Source organism: Falco cherrug, chromosome 4 (assembly GCF_023634085.1).
Source record: "Falco cherrug isolate bFalChe1 chromosome 4, bFalChe1.pri, whole genome shotgun sequence".
Classification (NCBI taxonomy): Eukaryota; Metazoa; Chordata; class Aves; order Falconiformes; family Falconidae; genus Falco; species Falco cherrug.
The window spans coordinates 110,768,485-110,783,376 of NC_073700.1; the positions used below are offsets into that span (position 1 = coordinate 110,768,485).

General features: G+C 42.3%; 1 protein-coding gene across 2 annotated transcripts; it reads left to right on the forward strand.

Annotated features, from left to right (window-relative positions):
- Positions 1-9,186: 9,186 nt before the first annotated feature.
- Positions 9,187-11,967, forward strand: LOC102046053 (cytochrome c). Of its 2 annotated transcripts, none has more exons than XM_055709444.1 (3): positions 9,187-9,342; positions 10,296-10,472; positions 10,648-11,967. In XM_055709444.1, exons 2-3 carry the CDS (start codon positions 10,304-10,306, stop codon positions 10,794-10,796), a joined length of 318 nt encoding a protein of 105 aa, XP_055565419.1. In that variant the 5' UTR covers positions 9,187-9,342; positions 10,296-10,303; the 3' UTR covers positions 10,797-11,967. The 2 variants fall into 2 exon arrangements, with proteins under 2 accessions (XP_055565419.1, XP_055565420.1); XM_055709445.1 differs by having other exon boundaries at positions 9,206-9,338.
- The last annotated feature ends 2,925 nt before the right edge of the window (positions 11,968-14,892 follow it).

Consider the following 14,892-nt stretch of genomic DNA (forward strand, 5'->3'; position numbering starts at 1 on the left):
CAAGGTGTCAATCTTCTAAAGCTGACTGCGGCCTCCCCAAGCCAACATTCCTACATCAGACCTATTATGGCTTGTATTTCAGACTTCTCTCTTTCCTTTTTGACTCATTGTCTAAGACAGGAATATTTAAGAGAACTGGAAAGGCCACAAAGACTGTATTTAAACTGCAGTGAAGACTGGCAGAGAGAGAATGGGATTTAGCAATCCCTGCAGGGCTTTGAAGGTGCTTTAGAATGAAGAAGGAAACATGTAATTACAGAAAATGTAATCTGTTAGGAATTAGCCCTAGATGGCTGCAAGTGGTCAATATAGTAGCTAAGGATTAATAGTGGGCATTAACTTGGTGCTTATAAAAATAGTTAAGAACAAGAAATATGGACAGAACAGCTCTGCTGCTGTGTTGTGCTTACTTAGCTGTTTAGGATTCCTGAAGCATGTGAACAAAAACCAACCAAACAAAAAAGTCCCCAAATGCGATGTATTTAAACACCTTAAATCATTTTTGTAAAGCATTTTGAAATTAACAAAGCAACAAAAGAAACTTTATTGGAAAGCTCTCTCATGGATTAGCAATTGGCTTTGCAAAAAGAACACAAAGAATAAACTTAAATTGCTACTTTCTGTGTGCTGACAGATTAATATCTCTGCTACCCAGAACTCAGGAACATAGCTAATATTGGTTCAATGAATATCGTAAGGAGCTGTAGCCAAGCGAGGATTACAGAAACAAAACCAGCACATAGGCATTCATTGGGGTTTTTTAACTGTTTAATTAAATGAGATTATTCAATTGTTTCCCAGAGAGGACCTGAGGAGGGAGCAAAATGCCATTGTATTTTTCATTGAGATTTTTTTTTCATTGCAGTCTTCTCAGTTGTCCTATTAAGAGGTCAGATACATATTTCCCTCTCCCTTCAAGCAAATTGCCAGAATTCAGAAGACTGCCAGGATCACACACTGAATATACAGCTCAAACAGAAACATGCTTCAAGCTAGTCACTATCCACTGGACTTTACAAGGAGAGATACCAGCAAAGAACCATGGCAGAAACGTAAACCCCTGATTACTTTATTCGTGTGTGAGATCTTCAGGAGGCCAGTCAGGACACAACGCCCCAGCAGTGCACTATTGTCTGTGCAAGCATTCAGAGTACAAAGGGCTCAGTGGCTACCAAGAGAATATAAGGAAAATTATGTGACAGGAGTCAGAGCTTACTTTCCATTAGGAGAGGATACTCATTTTCTATCCCACCATTACACATCTCAGAAACAATCATACTTTTAGTCCTTAAAACAGAGATGATTGATAGATGTATTAGGATAGAAGAAGAGCACAGGAGACTACAGGATTTGGTACAAAAGTTACTGTCCAGCATAACAACAGATGAAATATGAAAGTGAATTATGAAGACACACTGCAAAGAATTGTTGAAGACAACTCAGGCACAAATGAGTTTTAAAATATTTGTTACCTCCTGGACAAATGATTTCAAAGTAAGTACAGACTTCTGCCTTTTGCTCTAATCTCCTGAGTGGTGCTAAAGGCGATGTTAAACTGCAGAGAAAGGAAAATATTATGCTATTTCATAATCCTTGTGTATCTTGCATTTAATTTTGTTCAGCACATTTCATAAGTGACTAAAAGCAAAAAAAAGTCTGGAAAAGAGCAACAATTATTAAAAATGTGATTAGTTAGTTACACCCCAAGAAAGATATGTGAAAACTGAACTTGTTCTTTCTAGGAAAAAAAAAAACAAACAACAACCAAATCAAACACACACACACACACACACAAAAAACCAAACAAGAAACCATACACACAAACAAACAAAATCCAAGAACCCCCCCAACCCTATAAACTACAACTTACTACAACTTAACAATAAGTATATAACACATTTACTATAGACAAGTTTCATCAGTCATTTGTATCATGTATTTGTAAGCCCCCAAATGAAAAAGCAGTGGGACTTTTTGTTTGGTCAAATTTACCAGACAAAAGAAGAAACTTAGAAAGTACACTCTAATTTACTTGTTTAGTTTCCTGCTTGGAACATGATGAAGGCAAAGAGCTTGGTATCATTAAAAAAGCTTGGAGACATATCCTAGGAGCATAAGAAAAACATCTGCAATGCTAGTAGTTTGGATCAAGTGTTCTCAGTGCCCTGAGACTTCATGTTTTAGGATAATAAGCTCATCCTGGGCAGTTTTTAGTGTCTGCAAAGCATCCAGTATTGATCATTGTCAGAAACAGTGCTAAACCACTGATTTGCTCCAATACAACACTTGACACGTTCCTACAGTCATATGTAAAACCAAGCAGACAGTGAAGCTGGAATAATTAAAACCTGATTCTAAAACTGCCAGCCAGGTGATTACTGGGTTACAAGTCTTGAAAACTTGACACAACAGGCAGCAAAACTAGCATAAAATCTCAGCAGGAATCCCACCCCTCCAATGACAGAAACATCCCATGGGTGCTACCACCTGCAGCAGCAATTTCCTCTCAGTGAAGAAGACAGCTTGTACATCTATGAATCATGAACATGTTGCATGACTTGGTCAGGCTTCACATTCAACAGCTTATCCTGCTCTTAGCTCTGCAGAGAACTGGATATACACTTAACAGCACCAAGCCTGCCATAGCACACAAATTTTATTCCTATGGGAGAAAAGAGCTAAATTTAGCAGTTTATGACCTTATTTCTAATGATGTTATAAATGGTTTCTCCTTTGAAAATCCTAAGGCAAGCAAAGCTTTTTTTTTTTAAGACTCTCACCTGAATTGTGGGGCCATGCTACTGCTCTTATTTCATGAAAGGTCCTCCTGTCTGGTCTACAGCTTAAATACAAGAACTGTACGCTTTAGTAGATCACACTAGATTAGCATGCCAACATTACGTACAGAGACCCAACCATACAAATCTCCTTACAGAAGGAGTCTTAATTTGGAGCTTTTCTCAGGGCTCAGTTGATTCTTTGGAGACTAATTTGACAATATCTTTGTTTAAGCTGCTGCAGAAGTACTTCTTACTCTACAGCTTAGATCATTCAGAAGATGATGTCCCAGCTGACAAATGTAAATCAGAGGACAGTAATCTTTGGCTTGCACAGATACACAAGGCAAATGTATTATCAATGTAATCAACTGTCATCCTCTTCAAACAGGATAAGGCTGAAATTCTTCCATTTGATTCATCAGAAAGAAAAATCCTTTTTTAAAAAATTGGAAGTGTGGTAGCTTTGGCCAGTGACTTGCCACCTAAGAATATAGATTGAGGCCAGTAGCAATTACTGTTCTTGTAAGATGTTTTGTTCTCAGATGGAATCAGACTCTCAGACAATGCTCAAGGACATGTATTATACCTCTATTATTTTAAGTTTTCCAGCAAACTGTGGCAGACTCCATAATAGCATAAGACTAGCTTTAAAGTTAAAAACATAACAGACTTAATGAAAAGATAACCTTTTATTTGCCTTTCAGTTCTTAAGCCTTTAATTTTAAAATTCTTTTCCAAAAGCAACAAAATTACGGTTTTAATAAAAACTGAACTTCTGACAAATCGTTAGGTCCTGAATCTTTCAAATGTGAATGTCCTTGTGAGTTAATGAACTTTGGCCTTGAGTCAAAAAATGTTCTTTTTTTAAATTACTATCTTGAATCACCTATCTTTTTAGCCTACTTTCTCTATGGGAACTGATTTATAAAGACTCAGGGTGAGTTTTCTGACAGTAAAACAGAAGTTGATGTAGCCTTGTCCTAGGACAACTCTTGTATTTGGCAGCTATTTCTTGCTATTCCATGTTTCACTGCAAATTACCTGACTTTATGCATTCATGTTTCATACTCACCGTTCCCCTACACTCATCCAAACAAGGTGCTCCTGTTGTGCTACTTGCCTCAAACCATGAACTGATTACAGAGAAGTTGTATCCCACACTTCTACCTTATACTGAGGTTCCAAAGCCTCATCATACTCTTCTGTGAGTCTACAGATAACTAGCCATCTATTGGTCTACAGGCAGGTACTAGAACAAATGCTTGAACAGGCCAGTCCAGTACCTCAACATGGAAAAGACAGGCACTGAGTCAACGTTCTCCTCCTAGAGGTCTGTGACTAAGTTGACCAAAAGTGACTTCTGAACCCTGGATCTTCTTAATCTACCCAGCTCCCCACAAGCCAGATGCTAGGAATGTCAGAAACCTCTACCTACAACAGTCTTGGGAATACTTCCATCATAAAATAAATGGCTCCCAAATAAATCTCCACACCTGTGACGTAAATCCACAGCATCAAAGTACTTTGGTATTTTCACACCTGTTAAACTCATCATTAAATTTATCACTCAGTAAGTTGTGGCATTATAATGGTTGTGTGATTGATTCAGCTATGAAATATTTTGGCAATCTTCCAGCTGCCTGCTCTGCTTTGCACTCTGGGTGGATTAGCTGGTGTCTCTACCTGTGTCACCTGTCATTTTTTTGACAGTTTACTGCAATGGTGAGCAGCAATGCCTCACCCTGTGCCTACCTGGAGTCTACAGCAATATTCTGGCCAGGCAATTCTCAGCCTCACTGCTCACCTGAAACCTCTCATAGCAGAATATCCCTTATCTCCCCCAGCGCCAAGCAGTTGCATCCACAGCCCTACAAAACTCTCCAAAACCACAGGAACAGCAGATACAGAAAGAACTCGTTAAGTTCTGCCTTCATCTGCTAACATCAAATCCTTCAACTGCCACTCTGCACCCTGGCAGGGTGCAGAAAATATTTCTACGTCCAACTCCCAAATACTTTATCTTTATAAAAAAGGTATGTGACAATACAGTAGTAGTTCTTTTTAATTTGAGAACAGCCTTTATCTGTTTGATAACAGAAAATAAGTATTGAATGCAATCCAGATATTCAAGTCAATACAATACTTATTTTAAAAAAATAACAATGTTGTCTGAGACAACTGCAAAAAGCTTAAATACGCTGCCACATGAAATTACTATAAACAGAGCTCAAAATAAAACCAAGACTTCTTTGCTAAAAATGTTACAAAAAAGCAGATGCTATGCACAAATTTAGCTTTGTCTTAAGAAGGAGCCTAATACGTAGTGACCCTCAGCAACTGCCACATCTCAGAGACTCCACCTTTCCAGCTTTTCCAAGCAGTAGCACACTGGGATGTGTGCTTGGGAAGCCCCATCCCTGGCAGTGTTCAAGGCCAGTTTGAACGGAGCTTTGAGCAACCTGATCTAGTGGAAGGTGCCCCTGTTCAGGGCAGGGGGGCTGGAACTAGATGATCTTTAAGGTCGCTTCCAACCCAACCCATTCCATAGTTCTCTGATTTGCCCTCTCTGTCTTAAGACTGTATAAAACACAGCAAGCTGCGAAGATTAGAGACACTCTATTCAGAGGCACACTATTTTCAGACTCTTAGACTCAACAGGCACGTTTAGACTCTTTAGAGACTCTTCATTCTATAATGTTTGCCATCTTTGTTCCTCACCTGTTTGGGTGAGCAGGTTGCTGTCTTCCATCCAAATGCCTTGTAAAAGACATGATAAACATAAAGCTATCAGTATATTCCGAATAACAGGACTTGCACTCTAACAGTGTTGAAAAGTAACCCTCAAAGCATATGTTTTCCACTACAGTATATGTTTGAAGGATCCTAGCATCAAGAATTTTTGAAGCCCAGCCCAGAACTGCTCTTTCATGCTGATAAACCAGGCTTTGAAAAAACTATGGATAGACCATTCTCCCAAACAATTTCAAAGGCAAAGATTTTTTTTTTTTTTTAAAAAAGCAAGTATTCTGAACAGCTTCAGTACAATTCAGAAATCCTAATCGTGCAAATTAGTCAGTACTGTTTTGTGATGAGGTAAGATTTACGACTCAGATCATATTCTTAAAACCTGCTCACCCCACCGTGACTGCAGCACAAATCGCAGACTCACCAACACTGATAACTAGCAGCACCTCGGGCTTGGCCTACTTCCATGATGTAAGAGGATGAGAAGAGGCCAAGGTACTCAAGCACCTAGTCCCTGATGATATCAACGCAAGGAATGGGTTCTAAGGTATCCACCAAAGAACAAACAAAACGTTCACCACTGAACTGAGAAAAAACTGATGTTCTCCTGAGTTCTAGTCTAGGCCCGTAAGGCCATCTTTCTTCTTTTATCTGCAGTGTACCTCTTAAAGAGAAGTGGTTGGCTTTTTTGCCATTTTTCCTTTAGTATTAGACGTCACATGTTGGGTTCATTTTTCCTTCCTTCGGGACAGAATTATACAGCAATAATTCTGATTGCAGAATAACTATTGTTCCAGTGTGTAATAGTCTGAGGTAGTAAAGAGACAAAGGCATTTCAGGTGTAACCACAGTGAATAACTGAAAGGCTAAAATACAAACCTTCTAGGCAAACCATACCAAGGCAGTCTAATTAATGTTAATACATGCAGCAAAGTAATAGTGCATTGAAATACGCCCTGAGTCATTTTAGCCTACTTAAGCAATTCAAACCCACAAAGCCAGAAAAGCCCTGACCTTGCCTTCAGCATTGCCTCTGGAAGTGCCACAACATACTCTGTCCTACAGAGGAATTCATACGTGTGCAGGATTCACACATAACATACACTACAGATGCTGTACTTAGAAGAAATTGTCCTACCACAGAATGTTTCAAAAAATAAAACACCGGGCACCTTGAACAACCCCCCTTCCTGCACCTTCCACTTTACTTACAGACCAGTTCTTACCACTGTGTTGCTCCAGATTCACATGTACTTATACCAAAATGGGCTTAAATAAGTAAGTTCTCTTTGAGATACCTCTTCTTACTGGTGAAAACACCTTCTAAACTCGTATATGTTTATATTAGGCAGAACCTCTGCTTCCACTAACCATACAGGTATGCAAACCCATCAACACTCCATTTGTATCATTTACACCTTCATGAAAGGGTATTACATCATGACTGCTGCAGACATCTGCATGGTCAGGTGTAAAGCAGAGAAGACAACAGTTCATTTCACAGACTAATTTTTAGTACACTAGTCTTTAGTGCTGAAAACCTCACAGGTTCAGTATTTTCCCTGAGAGTATTACTTCCTTATTTCAAATGTTTAGCAAAACCGATTCAACCGTCTTGAATTAAGGCGTGGTTTTCAAAAACAGCTTCCTGGAGAAAAATTAAAGTAACATTTGTAATACAGTGTCCCTCCACATGCATGAGAATGGTTAACCATGAAGTTCAACATGCAAGGTTCAGTATGGAGCGTACATATTTACATGGCAAAACCCAACAGAAAATGAGAATTACATATGCTTGAAGCCTGCATTCTGTGACGAAAGGGAGAACCTTTGGATGGGCGTGAGTGGCCATCAGTCCACATTAAGCACTTAAAGAAGCTTAAGAATTTCTACTACTGTAATTTCTTAACACAGCTTAAAAGGTACTCTCAGCTCCTTCCTCTTTTAAAAGATAAAGAGAAACCAGCAGTCTTATGAGTCTTGTGATAGTAAGTTACATACATCTGGCTCCTGAAATCATGTAAGACACAGAAGCCTTACTGAACAAAATTACATTCCCTACAATCATGGTAAAAAAATCTAAAAACATGAGCAAAGTGCACCATGAAGATTCAAAACCAAATGGCAAATAAAAGGAACAGAGAACGCCTTTAGCTTCTAAACTAGTATTTTTCCAGTCAACCTCGTAATTCCAGGAGTCTGACATGATTTGAGGTTTGAGTTGGGCAACAGGAGGTCATGATGCAAGTTTAAAGTGGTTCCATTGCACATGTATTACCTCACTCCCCGTAAGGTATATGAATTTAGCTGTATATTATATGCAAATTAGTTTTATTGTGGTAAGTGTACTGCCTACAGTGTTAACTGTTAAAGTTTACAACTATATTAATATTTTGTATACACCTTCTGATGAAATGTTAGAAACTGCACAAACATGTCTCTCATGCTGTAGACACCACAAGCGCTGGAAAACAACGTACTCTCCAAACCTGGAAGTGATGTTTTGCTGAATATTCTTATGAATTGTCTGCAATATTCTACCATCAGTGAAACTTTTGTTATATTTTTACCCTATCCTCATTTCTTCTTGCTTCGTTGGCACTTCAGATGAGCACTGCCTCACAGGGCAATCACTGGAGCAACTTACACCAGTTCCAGCACAGCATAAAAGCACACACAGGAAAAACCTCTTCCAGTGCCAGATAGTGGTAAATTCTCAGTTTTAATGTCTACAGTTAAGGCAAACAGTTCACCTCTTGTGATCACTGTGTTTTGATCACTGGACGTTATTACACTAGGCTTTTTTAGGGTTTTTTTAACAGCTTTTCTTCCTGGCCAAGGAGAGCGAGTTGGGGTCACATCTGAAATTCATTATTTGAATTCTGTTTAGAAGCCCACAATGTATGGATACCAGCACATCCTCTTCAGGCACCACAATGCTATCTAGCCAGCTGGGAAGATGCCTGGGGTATCTTCTTTTCTTGTGGTGGTCAGTTCTGTAATACTCTCATCTTCTTCAAAACTGCAAGATTTTCGGATGCCACATGAGATGTAGGCTTCAACCGCGCACCTGCTCCCCCGCCAGCAGCATATGGTGGCCACAGGCGAGGGGTCCCGGCTGGCCCTTGTCCAGCCCCCGCGCTACCTGAGGCACTTCCCGCTCTCCACCCCCTGGGCTCCCTGGGGGCAGCTGTCAGAACGGCCAGCACTTCCCTCAGGTTCGCCTCAGCGCTCCTTCCCTCACCCCTCGAAGGTGCCAAAAAGCGCGGGCGGCAGCGGCCACCGGAGCGCAGGGGAGGAGGGGGGGGAGGAGGGGGGGGAGGAGGGGGGGCGGGGGGGGAAGGGTGGGCGCCGGCTCCCGCCTACGGCACGCGCAGGGGCCCCGCCCACCGCGCCGCCACGCGGCCGCCCGAGCCCGCCCGCTGAGGTCGCCACCCGCCCGCGGCGGCGCGCGACCCTTGCCTCGCCTCGCGCCCCGTCGTTCCGTACGTACTAGAGTTACGTCTGACGCCCTTCCGCAGGGAGGGGCAGGAAGCCGGAGGCCCGCCATCGCAACCTACCCCGCTAGCCGCCAGCGCAGTGACGTCAGCGTGACGGACAGGAGGCACCACCAATCAGCGGTCCACCGGCCGCACTTGATTGGTTGTCACGTCGGAAGAGGCGGGTCGAGAACCTGCGTAGCTAGGTTGCGCCAACACCGGCTTACATAGGGCGGAGTACGGCGTGTCCTTGGGCTCAGACGCCGGACGGTGCGGGAGTTAGCGGGGCTGCGGTCACCGCCGTGGGCGCAGCGTCAGCGGGGCGGCCGGCCAGGCAGGTGCGGGCAGCAGCTGCGCGCGCGGCCTGGCCCTGCCCCCGGGCCGTGGTCCGGGGGGACCGTTGGCTCGGAGCGGGGCGGTGGGGCAGCCGGGCCGGAGGGGTGAGGGACGGGATGGGGCGGGCGATGCCCTCGTCTGTTCCGGGAGCGCCATTCCCGCCTCCGCGGGCCGGGGCGGGGGAGCCCGGGGTCGCGGCCTGCGGAGGCGCCGGGTTGCGGCGGAAGGTCACCGCGGGGCCTAGTGGTCCTACCGCGGGGGTCTGCGGCCGGGGGGCCGGAGCGGTGGCGGGGACCCGGCCTGTCTGAGCTCCGCCGGCGGCCGCTGCGGTCGGGGGTGGCGCGGCCGGGCCCGCGCGCCCTTGCGGGGTGAGTGCGCCGGGCTCCGCTGCGGGGTCGCGCCGGGGCGGCGCCGCTTGCCCGGAGGGGCCCCCGCGCCGCAGCCCGTCCGCCGCCTCAAGGTCAGCCTGCGCGGGGCAGGGCACGGCCGGTGCCGTTGCCCTTGGTCGCGCTCGCCGCAGCCCGCGCCGGGAGCGGTGCCGCCGGCGGGAGCGGGCCGGGGCGCGCCGCGGCCCTGTCCGTTTACATAATTGCGATTTTACACAAAGTCACGGCTAGGAAGCCTTGCTGTTATAGACGCACAAGCTATGTACGTGGGTGTTGTGTTCAACTTACTCTTCAGAAGTTATCTCTGTACGCTCCAAATGCAGTGGGGCGATTACTTTGCCTGAGGGAATGACAAGACCCTCAATGTTTATCACCTTGATGCCTTTTATGTAATTTAACAATTATGTGCTAACCTTGAAACCTGGGAGCTTGTGGATGGAAGGTGTGCTGGAGAATTACTAGACTGATGGGCCACGTATAAGGTTTTATAAACGGGATGCTTTTAAAGTTTCTGTTGATAGGTGACCTTGAAATTGTGATACTGACCTCTGCATGTGTTCTTGGTCTAGTACTGAAAATGGGAGATATTGAGAAGGGCAAGAAGATCTTTGTCCAGAAGTGTTCCCAGTGCCATACAGTTGAAAAGGGAGGCAAACATAAGACTGGACCCAACCTGAATGGCCTGTTTGGACGCAAAACTGGACAAGCTGAGGGCTTCTCTTACACGGATGCTAATAAGAATAAAGGTAAACTTTAAAGCTGCTCTTCCAGGTTACTAAGTACAAAATTACTCTGTTATCAGTGATAGTTCTAGGAGTACTGAAATCGGCCAAAACATAAAATAACATAGAGGACAAGAATATAAATGTGTGTGTTATTGTAAAGTTGCCAACTACCCTTTTTTTTTTTTTTTTTTTTTAGGTATCACCTGGGGTGAAGATACTCTGATGGAGTATTTGGAAAACCCAAAGAAGTATATCCCAGGAACAAAGATGATTTTTGCGGGTATTAAGAAGAAGTCTGAGAGAGCAGACTTAATAGCATACCTCAAAGATGCCACTTCAAAGTAAAAGTGATCTGCTGCCTTATTTATTTCAGAAAGGAGATGGCAATGGAAATGTCTGTGATGAGATCGGTTTTTAAACTTTCTATTTTTACATGTACTGTGTCTAAACTTAAAATCTGTCTCGCCCATCAGATAACACTGCTCACAGTGGGTCACTAGAGTACACGCTTGTTTGGCAGCCGTTAACTTCATGGAAACTATGTAATTGCATTGATTTAAAAATGACTATAATGTTCAGTCATTCTTGGTGGTAGAATTAAAAAAAAAATAAAAATTTCCTGCCTCTTCATTGTTTAAAAGAATTATATAAATAATCAAACAAGTAATTGTCAACAGCATAATAGCTTTGACAGCCCAACTCTTTCAGGTTTAAAAACAGGGTGGTTTTTGGCATCTTCCACCATACATCTTCAGTTGCATTACTTTAAAGATTTTTAAAAACACAAACAAAACAACAAAAACTTAAAAAAAACAAACTCAAAAACAAAACCAAAACTCCCTCCACCAAAACCCCAAGATAATATTTTTCTAAATTTAATCAGTACTAGGTGTTACATACTAATCGAAAGCTTGCGGTAAGAATGCATTTCATCTGACTTAAGTACTATTTGTAAAATGGCAGTTGTGCCCCGCCACTTTTTTTTTGTTTTTTTTAATCTAGGGGAAGCATGTTACCTAATTTATCCAAGACTCTTGACAGCTGCATGCACTAGTAGAGTATAACTCCCCTTCAGAAACATCTTCAGCTTTGAAATATTATTGAAACCCTTTGTTCAGTAAATCTTCTGAAAACAGCCATCTTTAGTGTAATGAATAGAACAGAAGAACATCCTATTCTGGAAATAAAAGTGCTGAAGATCAAGCTGAGGGTTATTAAATCTTAATTCAGCAGAAGCATTCACCTAAAATCTACTGTTACAGGCCATTTCAGATGAAGGGGTACAGAAATGAATGCACTGGTAGACTAAAGGGAAAGGGTCTTCCTCTGTGCCTGGCTGCAGCCGATGTCATTACTTCCAAGGTTCTGTTTCGCACAGTGTAAAGCAGACTTTTTAATGTTTTAACTGCATTTTTTCATACTAAGTGAATTGTTCAGATGAATGTGTTTACTGTGTACTAGCAGTAAAGCATAACTTGGAGCAATCAAAACTGTAAATTAAAAAAAATTAAAAGTCTTGTTCGCTGTATGTGTCTGAAATTAAGTGAAAACCAGTGAGAACATAGAGAAAAGTTGGGAGTCCAGCTTTACATCATGAGGATACAAAGCGAGCAAAAGCTCAGTGTGGGGAAAAATAAAAGTAGATGCTAATGGAGTTGGTGTGAGAAGCATGGATGTGGCAAAGCTAGAAAGTAGTTGGGACTAGAATGGGCAAAGCTGAGCTTTTCCACTGGTGTTCTCTTCAATGGCGCTTTTGCTGTGCTTCCTGAGAGAGACAGAGGAGAAAACTTGTAGTTTGAAAGCTGTAGTGGTGAATTGGCCGAGTTTGAGTCATGTCAATAGAATAGCGTGCTTAATGACTTGAGTTGCAAAGGGCTGTTATTCACAGTAAGTGGGAAGCGTTAAGATTACTAACAACTTGTCTCAATGGTGGTTACCCTGTATGTTGTGTTTATTAACTTTTTTTTAAAAAAAAACCTAAATGTGCAAGCAGTATTTCTTCCAAACAGAAAGGCTTAATATTAACCAACAGCAGCGTCTTTACTAAAAGCTTGTTAAGAGACACCTTCAAATTGTAGTAGTCTATTAGTGTTCCAGTTTTCAGAAGTGATGTTTGTTATAGCACCCTTATGGCTGTGCAGAACTCAGTTTTCACTGTGCCAAAATCCTGGTAGAGCAGTTGTATGTACAGAGTGTAACCTTACCCAGCCCTACAGTATTCTGAAATGATTCTGAAATGAAAGTGGATTGCATGGAGGGAGTTGTGACACTTTCTGTTCTGTCAGCACTTCTGTGAGTTGGAAGAAGACTGTGATCTCCAAGCTGCTTTTCTTCCCTAGTTGAGCCAGAGAAGAAACGGACTGGAGAACAGAAATTTGCAGTAAGGTGGCATTTATTTCTGCACAGGCAACAATCTACAAAAAATGAAGTTATCCATCATCAGAAAAACTTCAGGAGAAAGCAGTGTGATTCTTTGGCCCAAGTGAGTAGGGGACACAATTTAGCTTGGCTTATTCTACCTGTCAGTACCTCGAAGACCTTGGCACAACAGCAAGTGCAGCTTATACATACCACTGAAGATGGAGAAAATTGAACTTCTTAATTCTAGGCTAGGCATGCATCCTTGCTTATGTTTTAGGGAAAAGACCCTTCTTACCTTTAAAATTTTGTATTTTCGTCTGTATACAGCCCTAGACAACAACGATTTGTTGTAGTAGATAACTTAGCAACCGCTTACCACTGGACAAACACAATGCTGTAGTATTTCTACAAGTGAATTGGTGAAGCAAGAATGTTAAAATGGAAGGAGTTAGATTATCACTTGTTGAGAGAAATGTTAATGCAAGTGCCTGAGTTGGGTCTTTTGGAGGCTGGGGGAAGGCGTCCGGATTAGTTCTGGAATCAAGCTTTAGTTCTTTGATTTGTAGCGTAGGAGGAATGGGGTTTGCCTTTGTTTTACAAAGTAGCAAGTTTAGTGTTTTTTCTTTCCGATAATGATACCAATCTAGACACTTGGTATTTCTGTAGTTCCTTTACAGTTCCAAATTGGAATCAAGGCACCATTGCCAAACATTGCACCATCCCATAAAAATGGTTCTTGGCTACTAGTTTACAAATTTGATGTGGCATGTCTTTAAAACTGTTTTCACGTGTACTCATGCAAATGCCTAAACATTGTCAATAATGATGTCAATATCAAAAATGACTGGAAAAAAGGTAAAATTCAAAAGTACACCTTTTCACAGTGCGACTTTTCAAACCCAAAGTGGAATAGGTAGGGTACTTTTAAAATGGTAGAAGTTATTATTTATGCGCCCCATTGAAATTTAGTGACATAGAAGCTCTTGTTTTATTTAGAGTAACAACTTGAGCGTAATCACTCTACAAACAGCTTAATTTGGGAAAATTCCATTCATAGCTGTTCGTGCAATTTTAGAGAATCGCTTCAGTTAAAGATCTGTTCCTTTTAATAAATCTCGTCTTGTATGGAATACTTTCCTTTTTGTGTAAAATACAGTATTGGTGATCCAAAACAAATGTGATGCATTATGCTTCTCTTATGGGGGAGAACAGAAACTAAACAGCTAATAGTTAAGAACTATTAGATATTCTACTCTCGTGTATATCAATGGCCATTGAAGTGCGCACATTTACCTCTGTAATAAGCCTCGTCATTTGCCTTTATCTAAAACGCATCCTAAAAACTCTTCCAGGGCCAAAGCCAATAGAAGTCTCTGTCTTACTGCATATAGGATGAGTTGAGCCGTTTCAAACTGGTGTCCTGCAAATTTTTTATTGTGGGAGATGAGCAGCCCAGAGCTAGCTGTAGGAAGCGTTAACCCTGGGGAAGGGTGTGAAATCCTGGCCCTTTCCAGTGCTACAATGGCTGAGTAAGGACTCCAGGTAGTTACTACCATCTGCTCATGATTCAGAGCTTGCATGTAAGTACTTGCATGGTTTTTTCCAGGATCATTCTTTTGATTTGAAATACAAAAACCACTATGGTCACCTTTTCAATAATTTGTTTCTGATTAGAGGTCTCACAGGAGGTAAGAGGTGTGGATGACATTTGTTTCTGTGACAAGATCCAGATTCACATTCCCAGATTTCCGGAAGGCTGCATTAACCACCAAGCTGAATGTGTATGCTTTGAAGAAGATGCTCTGTACCTCTGTTGGAGCTGTCATTATACAAAAGGAGAGCCGGAAAGGAAATTGGCAACGGAGGAGCTAACTGTAGCATAGTGTTCAAAACAACACACCCTGGAGCGGGAGAGGTGTGTTCTTTCCAGGTTGTTTATGCATTTAATTTTAAACAGACTTGCATAAAAATAAACCTGGCAGTGAAGATCAGAAGTCATTACTCTGCTGGTTCTACATGTTACTAACACTTCATCGCTGCTTGCTCAGGCAATGTGAAGCCCTGCGTGAACCCCTGCCTT

Bases quoted from the DNA above. Each gene is read 5' to 3' on its own strand.
- LOC102046053 (XM_055709444.1), top strand. From the start codon at position 10,304: ATGGGAGATATTGAGAAGGGCAAGAAGATCTTTGTCCAGAAGTGTTCC. The intron at 10,473-10,647 runs GTAAACTTTAAA...TTTTTTTTTTAG, and splicing joins GGATGCTAATAAGAATAAAG to GTATCACCTGGGGTGAAGAT.